Genomic DNA, 20444 nt, shown 5'->3' on the forward strand with positions numbered 1-20444 from the left:
AATCTCCAGGCCTCTCTCATAGGGTTATTCTGGGGACAGAAATGTTACAAAAACATTTGGTCAAAGGGAAACGAGACTAAGGAGCTCAATAATGATCCCAACGCCTGACAGGCCACAGCCATACAGCAATGGGGTGGCCCGGGAACCAGCTGCCTGCACTTCTTCCCCCAGAATAGCACAACCTCCTCCAGCCAAAAGTCAGGCGATACCTCGTTCTCTCCTAGTAATTCCTCTCTGCAGCTCTGTGGAAAGCATACATCAGTTGGACCTATGCTGCCTAGCCTAAAAGGAGCTGGACGTAATTTCACAGCTAAGGAAAGCACTCCTTCCAACAGATCGTTAAATTGTATTGCAAAGACATCCAGGCTTTGAACTGCCAGCTGGAGAAAACTGAAAATGGGTCTGTTGATCTTCATGAAAATGTAGACTTGATTCTACCCAGGAAAGGTATCTGCTTGGGCACTGATTTTTGCGCCCTTGCTCTGTGCCTAATGCCTCCCTCTTCAGGTCAATACAAGGCAGGGCTGCTGGGAGTCCTGGGTGGCCCAGTATCATCATTCATTCAAATTTCCATTGAGGTGCCACTCAGTGTCAAGGACTATGGACGCTGTTAGGGGTTGAATTGTGTCTTCCAAAAAGATATGTTGAAGTCCTAACCCCTGGTGCCTGAATTTGGAAATCGGGTCTTTGTAGATGTAATCAAGTTAAAAAGAGGTCATTCTGGATTAGGGTGGGCCTTCACACAATGATTTGTACCTTTGCAAGAGATTGGATTACAACAATTATTGGTTGTTCCTAAAAACCAAGGAACAACCACCAGAAGCTGGAAGACACAGAGAAGGATCCTCCCCTAGAAACTTCAGGGAGAGAATGGCCCTGCCGATACCTTGATTTCAGACTTCCAGCCTCCAGAACTGTGAGAGGATACATTTCTGTTGTCTTAAGCCACCTAAGATACATTTCCGTTGTATTCCTTTGTTATGGGAGTCCTAGGAATGAATACAGACACAAAGATGACAGGACACAGTCCTGCTGTAAGGAAGCTTAGAATCTAGTGCTAAGCGCTGAGCTGGGAGAGCCCAAGACCCAAGGGCATCAGAGGAGGGCTCCTCTGTGAGTTCCTGCAGGGTCCTGGCCTCCTGCAGGGGGTCCCTTTCTTGAGTCAAGAACTGAGGCTGGTTGTAGATTTACTGATACCTTCTCCAGGGTTTCCAGGGTCTGGGGGTTGATTTTCCTGATGTAATTGGTCTCCGTGGTTGCATAGAAGTCTTCTCCACACTTCATGATGTTGATCAGACAGTTGTCTGTGAAATCAGGGATGGTGTGGGACAGGTAGGAGAAAGCTCTGGGGAGGAAGCACGTCAACGGGGTCAATGGCTATGTCCACCCAGCTGGAAAGTTCTACTCTAGATGGTTTTAGTTTTCCCACCACTTAAAACAGTCTACTTTAACGAAGGGAGAAAAAGTACTGGGTTCCAATGGGTCCCTTGTGGAATCCTGAGGACTCAGAGATCAAGTTACCCAAAAATACCACCCCATTCAATCAGCTAAGGAGGGAGTCAGCTGAGACAACAAGGCTGCCCACTGAGCCCTCCTGGGCTCCCCAAATCCAAAAGTCTCCTGCACCAGAGCCATCAAGACGTGGTGGATTGTTCTGAAGCATTTTAAGAAGCTCTACAGAAATCATAGTCATACCCATAATGGCCCCCCAAAGACTAGCAAAACAGCTAATCTCTGCTTTGGGCAGGAATGTGAGCCCACCCTGGTTACCCAACTTTGTCCAGGATATTAGATTTTTGAAAAAGAAAAGCAAACTAATTATGAGTTAAGAACTGATCACTTGATTAGAAGGCAAACTCAAACCAGGAAGTCCTGACCCCGTGTACTGGTTAGTGCTCCCCCTACTGGCAAACAGTGTAACAGCAAGGAGGCAGTTTTAAATTCATTCCTTCCCCCTCCCCCAGGCTCCTCCCCCAGCAGGGAATGGGAGTTCCCTGCTTGCTGTGTGCCGGACTCAGCACTGGATGCTAAGACTGGAGGGATGATGTCAGTTCTGGAAAAGTAGAAGCCAACCTCCCTCTCTGGGCCAGTCTACCCCTAAGACATTTCACAACCCTTCTGTGTCTAAAGAGTATCAGAAAGGAGGTACTGATGGCTGGCCTGATTCCCTGGCCAACAATTTAAGTGTTGAACATGCATGTAATACATTCATATGCATCACAACCCAGATGATTTTAACTGTATACAACTGAAAATTTACCCCATCCTTCCTCTCATCAGTTCCCCACCTCCCTCATGCATCCTTCCAGAGTTTCTGCACATACAAAAATAAATCTAGATTTCCCCATGCCTTCTTACACAAATTATAGCATATTATATGCTTTCTACACTTTGCTTTTTTTTTTCTTTCCACTTAACAGTATATCTTGGAAATCTTTCATTTGGAACATAGAGAGCATCCTCATTCCTTTATTTATACCTGCCTGATATTTTCCTGTAGTGTTATTGTGATTTATTTAACCACTCCTCTGTTGATGATCATTTGAGTTATTTTCAGTTCATCATAACATAATTCAGCCATGAATAACCTTGTACATTTGTCATTTCAGACACAAGCAAGTACCCCTCTGGACTGAAAGGAATGTGCATTTGTAATTTTGATAGATAATTCCAAAGTGCTCTCCCACCAGCTATGTGGGAGAACACCTAACAATCTGTCAGATGCTCTTTGCCTCTCTTGCTGTCAGCGATCAAAAACTGCGTAGCATATATGGTCAAAGGCGATCACGGGAAATTTTCCACCCAACCTACAGACAGCCATCCAGAGCAAACGCTGGTTGTTTTGACTGTCAAGGACATTGGAAAGCAGGACTAGATTCAAAATGGACAGTTACTTGGAAAATATGTTTTTGCAGGGGTCCGGATAGGCCATTGTTCCAAATTCTGACACCACAATCCTGTTCGCTTCAATATTGGCATTGTAGGTATCACTTCTCAGGTATTTGCTCCTGTAATAGATTTCACCTGAAAGAGAAGCAGCAGAATCATCCCAGACTGACACATTTACAGGGCTTTGAAGTTGATTTCAGCCATTCCAGGGATTTGATGGGCGGCGGGGGGGGAATCCCAAATTAGGGCCTTGGCCTTGAACAGAGAAAGAGATTCCACGGAGGGAACTCTCACACACATTTCGGCAAGACTGAGACTCACAACAATATGTCCAGGTAAGTATTCCTGTTCCCAGCCCCATCTTCATATGAGGGAACTGAGGCTCAGAAATGTTCCATCCCGTGGCCCAGCATCACCCAGAGAGGTGCCGACCCAGGCCATCAACCACCCCTTCCACCATATTTGTATCTTTCCAGGTAAGGTCCAGATTTGGAGGATTGGTCCAGAAGGCCCCGTACTTAGGCTAGGTTTCTCCAGGGCCCAGTTCAGTTCTGGGGGCCCTACACTGACAATTTAGCCCCTGGAGTAACATTTCATATCTCTTTGCAACCAGGGAGCACCCTTATACCCAATTCTGGGCACAGTAGAGGGTCAGTACATGTGTTGATGACACTGCAGAGAATCTGACTCACTCCAGAAAAGCATGGACTCTTGACTAGTCCCCCAAGACCAACCTGAAAATATACCAGATGGTTCTAGATCTATATTAATTTCCTATGGCTGCTGTTACAAATTATCATAAATGTAGTGGCTTAAAACAACACAAATTTGTTATCTTACTGTGTTGGAAGACATCGTCTGAAATGGGATTTACAAGGCAAAAATCGAAGTGTCAGCAGGGCTAGTTCCTCCTGGAGGCTCTAGGGGAGAATCTAGAAGCTGCCTTTATTCCTTGGCTTGTGGCTGCATCACTCTGAGCTCTGATTCTGCTGTCACATCTTTTCTGACTCTGACCCTCCTGCCTTCCTCTTTCCTTTATGACTACACCGAGCCCACCCTGATAATCCAGGACAATCTCCCCATCTCAAGGTCCTTAATCACGTCTGCAAGACCCTTTTACCATGTAGAAGAGCACATAATATATTCACAGGCTCCTCCTGGGGAGAGAACAGGGAGGGAAGGGGAGAGAGGAGACAGGGGAGAGGAGAGAGGGGAGAGGGGAGAGAGATACATATACTTTTCATAAGTGGGTGTGGGTGAGTGAGGAGAGGCTTCACAGAGGAGGTAGCACTTGAAAAAGCCCTTGAAGGATGAGTAGACTTGAACTGCAACAGATCCGGGAGGTGGGGCTAGGAGAGAGGGTCATGTGATCCCATGGACTCTCCCCAGAAAGTCTGCAAGCAAAGACCTGGGGGTGGGGAGTACAGCCCACTTCCTGGAAGGGCTAAGTCAGTGTGGGCTGGAGCAGCAGGCACTTGGGAGCAGCAGGCATGAGATGAGGCTGGGGGTCAGGTGGGGACCTTACTAAGTCTTCAGGGCTGTGAATACTGAGGCCTTTGACCTTCATTTGGTGGATCATTTGAAACCTTTAGGGTTTTTGTTTCATTTTATTTTGCCATTAGTTAGCAAATGACATTATGTTGACTTTTCCCCTCTAGAGAACACATTCCTTGCTGTAGTATAACCTATGCTTCCAGGGTTGGTACAATGATAGTATGCAAAAAAGTAGGGCCCAGGATACGCTGACAGTTTGTTCCCATAAAAACGAGGTTCATCAGAGAAACGCCCATCATGTATCCACTGTCACAATTATGGGCTTCAAGGAGAGACTGAATCCCAAGAAATTCTTGCCCAGGGCCTTTTTATATTTTCAGGAGAGGAAATGAAACTAAGAGCTAACATTTATTGCGCATGTGTGTGCTAATCACTGTGAGGGCACTTCATGTGTATTTTCTGGTTTAATCCTCTGAACATAAGAAGTGTGTAGAAAACTCTAACTAGAAATGTATTCTTTAGGGGAAAAAAATCAACTTAATGTCATTTGCTAATTAACAGCAAAATAAAACAAAATTTAAACAATGCTTGAAGGTTTCAGATTTCTTACAAAATGAAGGGCAAAGGGCTTGGGCACTCACGACCCTTTAGGCCCATTTCCCAGCTAATAAATTGAGGCACAGAGAGGTTAAGCACCTTGCCTTAAGCCACACAGCTAGCGAGTGGTAAACTGGACTCAAAAGCTGGCAACTGGAAGATCCTGACACAGTGACCACGTCAATTGACCATTCTATCTGTTCCTTGTTATTAAAAATATGCCTATAGAAATATGCTACCATAACTGTATGGTTTGGTGAAGTTTCACAAACTAAACCTACCCATATAAACTACTTCCTGATCAAGAAACAGAATGTGAGCAGCCTTTGGGAAGGCCGCTCATATCTGATCCTGTACTAGCCTCCCCGATCCCAACCCTGCAGGGGAACCACTATCTTGACTTCCAACAGTCTTGGTTAGCTTTGCCCTCTGGATTGCGTTTTCACCTCTGTTTCCAAAGGATGTAAGTGTACGTTTCAGCAGTGATGACTCCAACCTGTGCATTTAAGTGGCAACAGCAACAATAATGGTAACACTCGTCATGATAAAATCAGAAGAGACCATGAAAGACCTTCTGGTGCTTTCTCCAATCTTCAGGAGGTAAATTGCGTGTCAGATAACCATCTGTCCTCTTTGCAAGCATCTTTTCAGGGGTGGCTACTGTACATCAGTATCTCTGAGATATTTGGTGGGGGGAGCTTTGTTCCTGGGGCAGCGGAAAGGAACATGGAGGAATGGTTAGGAGCAAGGGCTCTGGGACTAACTGGGCCCGGGGTTCATGCATTTGATCACTATTTGTTAAACACCTGGATGGGCCAGGATGTGAGTATGTAATGGTGAGTGGGACAGGCAAGGTCTCCACCCCAAGTAGGTTCGAGTCTCCACGTGGATATGAATCCTTGCTCCATCATCTACCGGCCATGCACTTGACCTTGTGTCAAAGGCAAGCCTCAGGCCCCTCTGCTCTGACGTGAGAATCCTGATACCTTCCTCACAGAGTTGCTATAACATTTAAGGCCTGTAAAGCACTTAGCACATAGTAGGTGCTCAATAAAAAGCTACATATGCTAGTCAGATATAGTAGGTAGCTGGGGCAAGGCTTTGGCTCTGGGCAAGTCCCCAGCCAAGCCATGTGACCTTGGGTGAGTCCCTTTGTCACTGAACCTCAGTTTCTTCAACTGGAAGCTGGGGATCATACAGTCCTCCCCAACTAGGGTTGGCAGTTTTAAATGAGATGGGATGATAGAAGGAGTTTGGCTTCCTGGTGCTCAGCATGCACGTGATAAGTGATGGCTGCAGTTCTGAATTCTCCAAAATTCTGGAGGCAGGAAGACTCACCTGGGGGCTGGTGAGGCCACACCTACTGGTCTTCATGCTACACAGGACCAGCTTTAAGGCCACTCTGGTCTCCCCTTGAGCCAGCCTGCCCTTCACGGTCACTCTCTCTGAGGGCTGCCACCCATAGGTACTAGCTAATGTGCTTTGCCTAAAATGCTGAATTCTGTTCATACGAAACATAAACACCCAGCCCAGGCTGGTTGTCAACAGGTTGTCCTACAAACAACCAGGCCCAGAGCAGGGAGTGCTCAGAGGGCCATGGGGAAATGTGTCTCTGGAATTACTCAAGGCTGACACTTACTTTGAGGTTGAGATTACAGAAGGAGGCACGGAGCGTTCTCTAGCACCCTGCTCTCGGGAGCCCAATTAACCACATTCCTTCTAAAGGGAAACAAGTAAACAGACGTGTTCCCTCCTGGGATCTTCCAGAACTGGGTCAAGTGTTATTATTTGGTGAGGCGGGAGATATACATATATATTTTTTTTTAATTAAAAAAAATTTAAAGCAAACTTTCCAAAAGACTACATTGGAGCTACAACAGTTGAAAAAGTCAGCTTTGGAGAGGCTTTGTGCCTCTAAATCTCTGTGACTCTGCTGTTGATGGGAATGTAAATTGGTATAACCATTATGGAGAACAGTATGGAGGTTCCTTAAAAAACTAAAAATAGAGCTACCATATGATCCAGCAATCCCACTCCTGGGCATATATCTGGAGAAAACCATCATTCAAAAAGATACATGCACCCCAATGTTGATTGCAGCACTGTTCACATAGCCAAGTCATGGAAGCAACTTAAATGTCCATTGACAGAGGAATGGATAAAGATGTGATACACACACACACACACACACACACACACACACACACACACACACAATGGAATATTACTCAGCCGTAAAAAAGAACGAAATAATGCCATTTGCAGCAACATGGATGGTCCTAGAGATTGTCATACTGAGTGAAGTAAGTCAGACAGAGAAAGAGAAATATTGTATGATATCACTTATATGTGGAATCTAAAAAGATGATACAAATGAACTTATTTACAAAACTGAAATAGAGTCACAGATATAAAAAGAACAAACTTATGGTTACCAGGGAGAAAGTGGGGGAGGGATGAACTAGAAGATTGGGATTGACATATACACACTAATATATATAAAGCAGATAACTAATAAGGACCTACTGTACAGCACAGGGAACTCTACTCAATACTCTGTAATGACCTATATGGGAAAAGAATCTAAAAAAGAGTGGACATATGAATATGTATAACTGATTCACTATGCTGTACAGCAGAAACTAACACAACACTGTAAATCAACTATACTCCAGTTAAAAGAAAACATTTCTGTGACTCTGACTCTTGGAATTCACATGTTCAAATCCTCACGGGACACCGACTTTGCCTCTTATTGGAAAAGTATCAAATTTGCTGCTAAGAGGGACCTGGGTTGACTCATCTCCATGCCTGCTTTATAAAAATTTTCAATTTTGAAAGAATTTTAGACTTACAGAAAAGAGTGCTCCTGTATACCCTTCACCCGGCTTCCCCATCTCCACTCTGCCCTTTTTATTCAAATCTTTTTTAGTTTTTTAAAGCATTATCTTCTAGTGACTTCTGCTGAAGGCTATGAGTCATTTTCCGGTCTTTTGCTTTCTTACTTTCTTACTCCAGTCCTTTCTTCCTGGTTTGGCACTAATTTCCATTCTCCATGCTAGCTGTCTACTAGAACCACCCAGTACTTTTAAAAAATCATGGAGGCCCAAGCCCCAAACCACCAGTGTGCTCGGGGTCATCTGGGAAACGTGTTGGAAACATAGATGCTCTATCCCTACCCTTCAAGCCCTGGGTGGGGTCTCAGGATTCACAACCTAAATGAGCATCCTGGGGGATTCTGATGCAGGAAGCCCACAAACCACCTTTTGAGAAATACTGGCTTTGTGTTACCTGCAAATCAGAGAACCCTGATTGCATTGTCCTCTTAAATTGTGTATGGTAGCACTTAACATTTTTGGTTTATATTTCCACTGTTAAACACTAGGGAGCCATTGAGAGTTCAAGAGGAGAGGAGAGATGACGCCAGGCTGTGCTACACCAACACTGGCAATCTGGCAGCCTCGGGAGGATTAGGCTGGAGAGTTGGGGAGAGATGGTAGCTGGCAGGAGTGGGGAATGGGGGCAGAATTGCATAATGCTTAGGACTTAGGATTCTGGATTTAAAGAGCATTAAGTTTATAACTGACTACCACTGCTTCTTAGCTGTGTGCATTTGGGTAAGTTCTTTGGCTACTCTGGGCCTTAGATGCCCGTCTGTAAAATCAAGGTAGTAACAGTGGTCCCTTCTCCAGGAGCTGCAGTGAGGGCTGAGTCGTGGATGGCCATGAACCACTTAGGCCAATGGCCAGCAAGCACTCCCTGTAGCAAGTATTGAAGAGATGGACTGGGGAAGTATTGCCTCCTTCTACCAAAACATCTTCACCTTGCTTGTGTCATTTCAGCTCCACAGAGTTCCTAAGTGCCCCTGTGGGCCAGACCTTGTGCCCACAGTGATGAAGATACAACAATCTGAACAGGGACCCTGCACTCTGGGGCCTCTGCCCTAGGCTGGAGAACGGCACACTGATCATTGCAAAGCAGAGTGGGGCCACACACCCTTGACACACACCCAGGTTCGAGAGCAGGACAGGCAGGGGAGGGCAAGTAGTTGGCTATAGTCTCCATTCCTCCCACTTTCTAGCCAATTCCAGATTATGAATAGAACTGTCTTTCATGCTGCTTTATTGTATATATTTAAAATTTTCTGCATATTATGGTGTTTTCACACCTTAAAAAAACTTTCTGGCTGGAACAAGACTGTGTCTCCCTGGACCAGACAATTCTTAGAGGTAGGAAAGAGCCCAGTATGTCTTTGATATGCAAACTAACCAATCCTCCATCTGGTCCATACACCCCCAGAGACAATGTCCCTCTGCCTTAATCAGCCCAGGACTGAGTACCAGGCAACTAGGAACCATCCCTCTAGCCCAAAGTTCACTGAATTGTTCAACTAGCCAGTCCTAGGCTGTTCACTCTGCCCTTTCCTGCCTTGCCCTCAGAAACCCCAATAAAGGCCTCAGTCTCAGAGTTCACCCCGCTCCTGTCTTCTGTCTCTTGTCCACCCTGGTGTCTTTCCCATGTGCCCTGCGTGACTCGCCTCCTGTGTCCAGCACCTGTGGGTAGAATAACCTTTGTTTTCCTGAGTCTCTCTGTGTCTCCTCTTGTGGTTGCACCTGACCGACCATCTCAGAAAAGAACAGAAAACAGCTACTTACCTCTGACAGTAAACTTTTAGTTTGAAAACCTACTAGAAGCTTTCAGAAAGTCTAAATAGTATGGGATAACTTTGGTCACTGGCCCGTTTAGCCCACTCAAGGATTTTGGTGGACAGCAGCCATACTTCTGTAAGACGGCTAGGGCTCGGTCATCCCCTGCTGGTTCCCTTGTCCCTGGATTCTCTACTGAAGGATACCATTTAAGCATCTGCCATTTCTCAGAGGTATGTGTGTATGTGTGTGTGTGTGTGTGTGTGTGTGTGTGTGCGCGCGCGCGCGCGTGTGTGCTGGGCTGAGGACAGGAGAGAAAGCTGCAAACGAACTCCAGACAACTTCAGATCCCAGCCCTACGTCAGTGACTTTGGATCAGTCACCTAACCTCCCTAAAGTTTCAGTGTCACATGTGCAAGGAGACAAGAGTACCTCCCACACACATGAATGTGAGCTCGGAAATGGACCATGAAGAACCTGGCAGCGGGTGAGGCAGGGCCTCAGAGGAGGGAAGCCTCTCAGGCACCTCATCCAGAACAGCACTTCTGTCCCCAAGAATCACTGAGAACTTCTGTTTAGGAAAAGAGGGGACTGTTAAGGCTCAAGGCTGTTGGGAAATATGGAACTACCCACCTTGTAGCTGAGTCACAGTAAAAACTGTGAGTTTTTGCAAACTCGGAGCTCATGGCATTCACACACGGTGTCTGTTCATGAAATGCTAGAGCAAGTCGCTGGCGGATTCCGCACTCAAACAATAATTGCCGACTAGCTTGAAAGAGATGACAGTTATGTGAAAATAATAGCTAACGCTTATGGAGCACATATGATGAGCTGGGCATTATACAAAGCCCCTCACACATATTAATTTATTTAAATTCCACATCAATTCTACAGGACATGCTACTAATAGCCCCATTTTACAGATGGGGAGATTGAGACACAGATAGGGTCAGTAACTTTGGCCAAGTCACACAGCTTAGGTATGTGTTAGTTAGCATGGTGGAGCTGGGATTCAAACCCAGCAACAGTGATGGTGGTTTTTATTTTATTTTACTTTTCAATAAATTTATTTACTTATTTTTGGCTGTGTTGGGTCTTCGTTGCTGCGTGCGGGCTTTCTCTAGTTGCGGCTAGTGGGGGCTACTCTTCATCTCAGTGCGCGGGCATCTCATTGCGGTGGCTTCTCTTGCTGCGAAGCATGGGCTTTAGGCGTGCTCCACAGCATGTGGGATCTTCCCCGACCAGGGCTCAAACCCATGTCCCCTGAATTGGCAGGCAGATTCTTAACCATTGAGCCACCAGGGAGGTCCTATGATGGTGGTTTTTAATCAACAGAGCATCTACCAGGCATCAAATCCTTGCTGGACACTTAGTACTGCTGATCATCACAAAAGCTTTCCAGGGAGAACAATCAAGCTCCTTTTACTGATGAGGAAACTGAGGACCAGGGAGGTGGAGTGGCTGCAGCTTGCCCAAGCTGGAACACAGGGGTCAGAGTAAACTCTCACCACGCTGAACCCTACCACATGGTCCTGAGCCTGCTGAAGCCTCCCAGAACCCATTCCAGACCTTTTAAGAACCCGGCTTGTACTTTGTGACATAAATCAGCTCAATGACCAATAGCAGAGAGTAGACAATCCACCTCCTGAGTCAGTCATCTGAACTCGGAATTTCACTTTAGTTGCGGCACTTTCTACCTTCTGCTCTGTGTTCAGTGTCATCTCAGGGACATGACTGACCTGGCTGTCCCTGCCTCATGAGCAATACGCTCACTTTGTTCTTTTCAGCTCTACACTCCTATTTTAATTTGATGTGTGTCTGATTCCAAAGCCTGTAAACTTCCACCTGTCCCTGCCCACCTTACTGAGAATGCGTATTATTTTTCCGGTTGAACTCGCTGAAAAACAACCCTGGCCACCTTTCCAGGGAGGTTTGTGCTTGTGGTGGGCTGAATAATGGCTTCCCAAGATGTCCACATCCCAATCCCTAGAACCTCTGAATATGTTACTTTACAGGGCAGTAGAGACTTTATAGATGTGATTGGGTTAAGGCTCTTGAAGCGGGTGATTATCCTGGATTATCTGAGTGAGCCTAGAGTAATTACAAAAACTTTTACAAGAGGGAGACAGGGGACTTCCCTGGTGGTCCAGTGGGTAAGACTGCACGCATGCGTGCCGCAACTAAGAGTTTGCATGCTGCAACTAAGAGTCCACATGCCGCAACTAAGAAGACCACATGCTGCAACGAAGATCCTGCGTGCCACAACTAAGACCTTGAGCAGCCTAAATAAATAAATATTTTTAAAAAAGAGAGAGAGAGTGAGAGAGAGAGACAGGAGAGTCAGACTCAGAGAAAGGGATGTGATGATAGAAGCAGAGAGACAGAGAGAGAAAGAGAGAGACCACAAGATGCTATGCTGCTGGCTTTGAAGATGAAGATGGGGCCACAAGCCAAGGGATGCAAGTGACTTCTAAAAGCTAGGAAAAGCAAGGAAACAGATTCTCTCCCTGGAGCCTCCAGAAGGAATACAGCCCTGCCGACACCTTGATTTTAGCCCAGGGAAATACATTTTAGACTTCCGACTTCCAGAACTGTAAGAGAATTAAATGTGTGTTGCTTTAAGCTACTCCATTGGTGGTCATTTGTTACGGCAGCCATGGCAAATCACACAGTGCTCTTACCATCTCTGATTGTGAAGCTGTGGAGCAAGGCCAGGCCATCGAACCGGTGGTTGTATCTGGTCTCGCCCACTGTGTGCATCCCAGGCCCATTGCGGAGCAGGGTCCCCTGCAGCCACGCTGGAATCCTGCCTGGTGAGAGAAAGAACATTTAGTTTCCAGTTCTGCATCTAAACCAAAAAGCTAAAAGAAGTGGCCATATAGCCCCTCTACCACTTGCTGCATCCATTCATTTCCAGAAAGAATATGCCTGGCATTGTGCTAGCACTGAGGATACCAAGATGAATAGGCATCATCCCTGTCTCCAAGTTGCTCCCCATCCATTAAGAGACAAAAACAAAGGAAAACACTCAAAATACACTGTGCTAAAGGCAAGACAACAGACTCATCAAGGGTGCTGTGTGGAACAGAACTCCACCCTGAAATTGGGTGAGAGCAGGAGGGTGAGGAATGTTTCCTGAGGAGGCGACCTGGTTGAGTTTTGAGGGAGAGTAGGTGTTTGCCTTGCAAAGGCCTGAGGAGAGAACTTTCTAGAGCTGTGCTATCCAATGTGGTAGCCACCACCCCCGAGTGGCAACTGGGCACTGGCAACATGGCTAGTCCCAACTGAGATGTGCAGTAAATGTGAAACACACACCACATTGCAAAGACTTAGTATGAAAAAGAAATGTAAAACATCTCATTAGCAATTTAAAAATATTAATTACATGTTGGTCTGATAACATTCTGGATGTGTGATATTAAATAAAATATACTATTAAAATTAATTTCATCTGTTTCTTTGTATTTTTTTGAATGCGGCTATTAGAAAATTTTAAATTACACATGAGCAGGCATTATGTTGCCATTGGACAGCATTGCAGGTGCTGTTGGGGTCCCGCCCCTGTCCCCCTGGCGTTCACCTCTCCCTGAAGGCTGCTTTCTGCAAATACCTACAGCTCTCCACCTGAGGGCTTTGTTCTCACTGTGGAGCAGCTCTGCCCACATGTGGATGAGCTGGAAGCTCACTGGAGAGTTAATGCCCATGAAAGCTGCTCTCACCCAAGGATGGATGGGATGCTATGGGTCAAAGGCCACCACTTCCTTGCCCTCGGCTGACACAATGCAAGGCATATTTTATGCTTTGTTCAGAGGATTCGGCTCCAGTGATTCCTGGTGGTCAATGGCTTGACAATGTCTTCTTCATTGGCTTCCCTCTCAGTGTTCCTTAGGAAGCACATCCCAAATAAACGACTTACACTTGAATTCTTATCTCTGGAGAAACCCGAACCCAGAGATCAAAGACCAATTCAAAGATCAGGAGATGTGCAAGTTGTTTAGTAAGAGCTGGCCTGTAACTTTCAAGCGAGGACATCATAAATATTGCGGCTGGAGAGTTAAGTAGGGCCAAGTGACCAAAGTCAACAAGACCACACCAAGCTTTGATTTGGTGCTCAGAAGAATGGGACATCTTTGATGGTTATAACAGGGAAAATAGGATCAGATTTTTTTTTTTGCCATTTTAAAAATTGAGATAAAATTCACATAACATAAAATGCACCATTTCAAAGTGTACAGTTCAGGATTATTATTTTTTAATGAACATTTACAATGTTGTGCAACTATCACCACTAACTCCAGAACATTTCCATCACCCCAGAAAGAAGCGCTGTTCCCATTAGCAGTCAATCCCCATCCCCCGCTCAGCCGCTAGCAACCACTAATCCACGGTCTGTCTCTAAGGATCTGTCTCTTCTCATACTAACGGAATGTGATCAGATTTGGGGGTTTCGAAAGTTATTTCTGGCTATGGTGTGGAGTGTGGACGGGAGGAGCCAGAGGGAGGTGGGAAGGCCAGAGAGAGGAACAGGGTAGCAGCAGTGGGGATGGAGAGAAACCAATGGAACAAAGGGACTTAGAGTTTGACTAAATGTATGGGGAAGGGGAGGGGAACACTCAAAAAATGCAGCCGAGTCTCTTGCCTTGGGTGGGATTATTCACAGAGACCCAGGACACAGAAGGAGCAGGTTGAGGCAGAGCAGGGAGAGATGAATCTGAGCATATATTAAAGCCCTAGACATAATAAGAAGACCATTTATTGAGCACTATGTGTTTTAATAGATTAAATCATTTAGTCATTGCAGCAATCTCATGTGGTAGGTACATGTTGACTTTATTACACGTGAGAGGAAACTGAGTCAGAAAATGCTTAAGTAACTCGCCAAAGAAGCCTCAGAGCCAAGAATGCACAGCTGGACGTGAAGCCAGAGCCTTGGCCTGGCCCCCCGGGGCAGACGTGTCCACACAGGCACAGTGTTTAGTGAGCTGTCTGCCAACGGACGCTGACCAGCTGATTAGACGTGAACCGGGGCTGGAGGCCTGCCCTAAGCTGGAGCCCATCCTCTGCTGGCCACCGGGACTCAGGCAAGTTGCTGCTTCTCCCTGGCCCTCGGCTTCACACCTGTCCAGTAGGGAGGCCTGATTTACAGCAGTGGTCCCCCACTTGGAATCACCCAGAGGGCTGTAAAAACACAGGTTTCTGGGCGCCACCCCCGGAGTATCTGATTCAGAGGGTCTGAAGTGAGGCCAGAAACCTGTGATTCTAACAAGAGCCCAGGGGATGCTGATGCTGCAGGTCTGGGGTCCATCCTCTGAGAACAGCTGATCTAGATCTAGAGGTTCATTCAGCTTCTCAGGTCCTAGGATTCTTGTTTTCTAAAATTTCCAAGCATTTCCACGCAGTCACTAAACATGAGCTGTAAAGGGTATAATGGCAAAATGTCCGTGGTACCCCAGAGCATAAAAGGATAAGCATCAAGGATCCCTTTTTTAAAAATAAAAAGTTAACAGTAAGTGTACATTTGTTTTTTGAAAAAGTATTTATATGTAAAATCTATTAATAGATCTTTGTACTTTCTATACTTATGTATCTTTTAAAAACTTAAATAGGCTCAAATATTAATAGTGCTTAAGAGATGGAAATACAGGTGAGTTTTATTTCCCTCTGTGTTCTCATCTGCACTTCCAAGTTTTATGCCTAATATAGACACACATATAGATTGCACATTACCTCTGTAATCAGAAAAAATATATATAAAAGCTTTTTTTTTTTCTTTCAAAAGCCATCCAAGGTAATTCCTCAGCTGAGAAGCTCCAATCTGACTTGCCTCACAAAGGGCACTGTTGTCCTGTCCTTGTGAAAACTGTGCATCTATCCAAAACGGTGGTGTGGCTGAGCCAACTCCCTCCCTGTTTCAGCACCACTCCTGGGACGGGAGAGTTCAGATCCACTTACTGCCCGCAGAGCCTAAACAAAATGGTCCCACAAAAGTGGCCACGCAGAAGAGGTGAAGAAAACCCATGAAACGTAGATTCCTGAGCAGGCTCCCACCCTGGGCTCTGCAGGTACTCGCATCCTGAAATCGCACCTTCTAAGAAATCACATCGGGCTCAGCGATGCCCCCCAGCGCGCATGTGCAGCAGTGGGTGCTCCCACGTGATTCTCTTATTACTTTGAAATTAACTTAGGACGCGCACATTTTTACAAATATATCACGCACTGAGGATGGAGCACAATTTGCAGAAAAATCCCATTGTCTGTATGCCAACTGCAGCAGTCCCAGGGCATTTCTCCTGGAAATAGTGAGAACGACTCTCTCCTTGAAAACTGTTATAATGCATAAAAGCACAACTAGTTTTTCACAGAGAATATATCTAGATTATGGATCATCTTCCCTCTATATACTGCTTTCCAGATTTTCCAAAAATAATTTATAATAAACATTACTTTTATAAGCAGAAAAAAAGTGTACATCTAAACATACAAGCACCCATCGTTTATAGAAAATGCTCACCTGTCACTCTGGCCCTCAGAGGCTCCAGTTGTTCCTTCTTATTTCTGCCAAATATTATGTCCATTGTGCAGGGCGATGAGCAACAGTGGTATTAACAGTGAACAGACGCTCCTCTGTGTTTAAGGCGACTGCTCCTAGCCCCTCCTTGCCTTCCCGTCCTGTTCTCCTGCAGCTTCCTTTACATCTCCTTCCCTTCTGATGCCACTCGTTTCTCACTTTTCTTTCCGCTCTCCACTCTCCGAGGGCCTGGGATCTCTTCGTGCACACGGTGGCGGGAAGCTGCGCTGGCGTTATTTATGTTTGGTCAACGGTCAATTCCCCAGCCATGTGTCCCAGTTAATCTTTAATTCTCTGATTGTGTCCTCAACTCTCCCTTTCCACTTCCACTTTTGGTTGAGCCAAGAAAAGCGAGTTTCTTGCTGTGTTTAAGCTGACAGGATCCGGGGGGTGGGGTGGGGGGGGAAGGGATGAATTGCAAGATTGGGATTGACGCATACACACCACTATATATAAAATAGAGAACTAATAAGGACCTGCTGTATAGCACAGGGAACTCTACTCAATACTCTGTAATGGCCTATACGGGAAAAGAATCTAAAATAGAGTGGATATAAGTATATGTATAACTGATTCACTTTGCTGTACACCTGAAACTAACACAACATGGTAAATCAACTCTGCTCCAATAAAAATTTAAAAAAACAACAGGTGGGATCATGTAGCAGTGCATTCTGCTTAGGACACCTGCATTAGGGGAGCCCAGAGTGCATCAATCACATGAATCCCGGGCTTCCCTGGTGGCGCAGTGGTTGAGAGTCCGCCTGCCGATGCAAGAGACACGGGTTCGTGGCCCGGTCCGGGAAGATCCCACATGCCGCGGAGCAGCTGGGCCCGTGAGCCAGGGCCGCTGAGCCTGCGCGTCCAGAGCCTGTGCTCCGCAACGGGAGAGGCCACAGCAGTGAGAGGCCCGCATACCGCAACAGAAAAAAAAAAAAAAAAAAAATCACATGAATCCCTACTGCGCAGCATGGGAACTCAGTTTGCCAGAGAGGGAAACTATTGTTTTGTTTTGTTTTGTTTTGTTTTGTTTTGTTTTGTTTTGTTGTGAATAAAGGTCCCTGAGCTTCCTCACCACCCTCCCCACCGCTCAGAAAGAAAGAATCATATGTAAAGAGCAACTTAATTATACTTCAGTTTTTGGAGAAGTAAACATAAAATGTTTCATGTGCCCATTTAAACAATAAATACAGGGAACCAAAAACTCTACTCAGGAACTACAAGGAATAGTAAAAAACAAACTTCAGCTCCAACTTTCTGGCCCATCAAGAGGGAGATAGTATGCCTGTATTTGATTTTAAGGTTCCCCTATATTCATGAATCTCGAGGTGATGCCATTGCCTAAAATCCATATTCAACTTGCTATGAATGTTGGGTGATGAGTTACTGGCCTCACCTTAGCTCATGCTGCTTTAAGAAAGAACCAGCTGTTCCCCCTCTGGGTGGAGTGAGAAAAGTTGGCCTTTATGCAGCCAGCTGGGTCTAGTAGTATCAGGGCTGGGCTCAGACTGTTCCAGGATTGCAGAGCTCAGTCCTGAGAGCAGCGTGGCCTGGCTTTGCTCCACCCTGGCTGCACATTCCAAACACCTGGTGGGAGCTTTAGCAATGCCTGTGCCGGGCCCCACTCCAGACCCACCCATTCAGAGTCTCTGAAGGTGCAGCCCAGCCCTCAGTAGTCTTAAAACTTCTCCAGAGTACTCTACTTTGCACAGCAGGCCCTGGTTAAGAAGCCCTGGTCCAGGGGAAGATGCTACATGTTTGCCTTAATACCAGATTCACGTTCCTCCCTTTTCTGTGTCCGGGGTATGTTACTTACCCTCTTTGAGCCTCCATTTCCTTATCTGTAAAACAGAGGTATAACAATATTAAAATCTCAAGGTTATTCAAAGTCAAGGGTCTAGCAAAAGCCCTCATCCCCAAACAGTTAATGTTGGCCTTTCTCCCTGCTGTCTCCGAAGGAACTTCCCTTTGATCCACATTTTCCATTCAGTCCCACAATAGCTTGCCAGTTTATTCTGCTGTCTGGTGTAAACACGTGTAACCATGTCAGGGTTATTTATTCCTAGGTTGTGAACGCTGAGTCCTTGTGAGGATTAAAGGAGAATGTCTGGCATACATTGAGTGCTTGGGAAAAAACTACACTACCAAGGCGGCATCTCTGGTGCAGAAGAAAAGAGCTCAGGGTTTATGGGCATCAGAAGGCCTGGGCTGGAATCTCAGCCCATAGGATCTAAAACTGTGATTTGTCACATGACTCCTCTGAACGTCACTTTATTCTGCAAAACATGTTGGCGATGCCCTGTCACAGGGTTTGTTGAGAGGATTAGACTGAAGTTATATAAGTGAAAACATGACCGTATTTTCCTTTCTTGTCCATTTTGTGTATTCAGAAGAGAAATGGTCCCCATCCATCAAGAATATTCTCTGAGTCAAATACTTGGTGAAGCCCTCTGCATGTACTGGCTTGCTCTGGCCTTATATAATTCTATAAGATGGGTGTTCTTAGCAGTGTTTTGGGGATGAGAAAACTCAGGGAAGACAACCAGGTTGCCTTAGATCACACAGCTGCTAAGAGATCAAATTAGGAAGCAAAGCCAGGAAGCCTGACTTCGAAATATATACTCTGACAATTCCACACAGCTCCAGCGCATGAGGGATGTTTGCTAGGTTTCTACCGAGTGAAGTGAAGGGTGGAGGATGAAGAGTGCCAGTCTTGGGTTGATATGATTGCCTTGTTATGGAATACTGAGCAAGCTCTCTTCATTCAGGTCCCAGCTGCTCCTCAGGGACAATGTTATGGTGAAACAAAGGGCTTTTTCACGATGGTGATAATAACTTGATCATAACAATAGAAATCTATATATTTTCTAGGGCTGCCATAACAAAGTAGCACAGAAAGTAATTTTCCCAGTTCCAGAGGCTGGGAAGTCCATAATACAGGTGTCGGCAGGGTTGGTTTCTTCTGAGACGACTCCTTAACTTGTAGACAGTCTTCTCACTGTGTCCTTACATGGTCCTCCCTCTGGATATGTACATCCCTGGTGTCTCTGTGTGTCCACTTTTCCTCTTATAAGGATACCAGTCAGTTTGGATGAGGGCCCACCCTAATGGCTTCATTTTAACTTAATCACCTCTTTAAAGGCTCCACCTCCAATACTGTCACATTCTCAGGTACGGGGGTTAGGACTTCAACATATGAATTTGGGGGTGAACACAGTTCAGCCCATAACAATATCATGACGGCACAATGAGTTAACGCAAGATGCTTTGGCTGAAAGTAACAGAATATCTGCCGACACACCAAAGATGTGCATTTATCTCCGACATCAAGTCACCTAGGGCTCCTGGCGGGCTCAGAAGCTCATTTGGGTCATCTCACCAGGTTCCCACCTCCCACACTGTCATCCTCAGAGTGTTGGTTTCTCATCCTTGGGCTTGTTCAGTTTTGCTTATGAATGATTGCCTTCCCTCCAGGAATCATGTCCTTGCACAATAACTACAAAAGTAAGGAGATAAGATGGGGACGAAGCAGGCATTTTCTTTTTCCAGCTTTCTCTCTTTTTGTGCTAGAGACAACTCTTTCCCATGATCCCCTGAGCAGATTTTTCTCTTAGTCTCATTGGCTGAACTGTGTCACGTGACCCCACCCCCCAGGCTAATCCCTGGCAAGGAGGAACAGGAGTGGCCTGATTTCCCTAAACCCATCATGAGTCACCCCTGGGGAACACGTTGCTACCTGAATCATGTCAGGATATCATTAGCAAGGAAAAACGAGGGAATGGCTTTGGATAGGCAACTTACAGTGTCGTCTGCAGGCAGTACAACATTAATGCATCCTCACATTCATTCACGCAACATATATTTCCTCAGCACCTACTATGTGCTAGAAATACAGCTGTGAGCAAAACAGGAAAATAATTCTGTGCCTTCTCAGAAATTATACCAACTACATGCCAAATTCTGAGGATATAGTAGTGATTAATGAGAGTCAGTCCCTGCCTTCTCGGGCTCTCATGATGTTCTTTCTGTTTGCGGGGTGAGTCTGCATATCCCCAAAAATATGCATTTCCCAAGGCAGTTAGAGGAAGTGCAGGGGTTCACAGGACTGCCTTCATGTCAAAACTCCATCCTCCCTCTTTATAAACAAAAATAACAAGCAGCAGCTGTTCTTTCCCAGGAAGCTCTGGCATCGCTCTGGAACCATGAAAGCCTGACCCCTGCTTTCCATGTCTTTGCTAATATGGAAAGAG

General features: G+C 45.7%; 1 protein-coding gene across 1 annotated transcript in view; it reads right to left on the reverse strand.

The window, feature by feature from the left end:
- The window catches only part of BCO1 (beta-carotene oxygenase 1), a 36042-nt gene extending 19841 nt beyond the window's left edge, over positions 1–16201 (reverse strand). Inside the window, exons 1-4 of the mRNA XM_007452539.1 lie at positions 16138–16201; positions 12308–12436; positions 2895–3024; positions 1198–1345 (exon numbers count right to left, since the gene is read on the reverse strand). Coding sequence (XP_007452601.1) covers positions 1198–1345; positions 2895–3024; positions 12308–12436; positions 16138–16201 — 471 coding nt within the window. The remainder of the gene's footprint in view (positions 1–1197; positions 1346–2894; positions 3025–12307; positions 12437–16137) is intronic.
- Between the last annotated feature and the right edge of the window lie 4243 nt (positions 16202–20444).

The sequence above is a fragment of the Lipotes vexillifer genome, unplaced genomic scaffold (genome assembly GCF_000442215.2).
Source record: "Lipotes vexillifer unplaced genomic scaffold, Lipotes_vexillifer_v1.1 scaffold443, whole genome shotgun sequence".
NCBI classification, from domain to species: domain Eukaryota; kingdom Metazoa; phylum Chordata; class Mammalia; order Artiodactyla; family Lipotidae; genus Lipotes; species Lipotes vexillifer.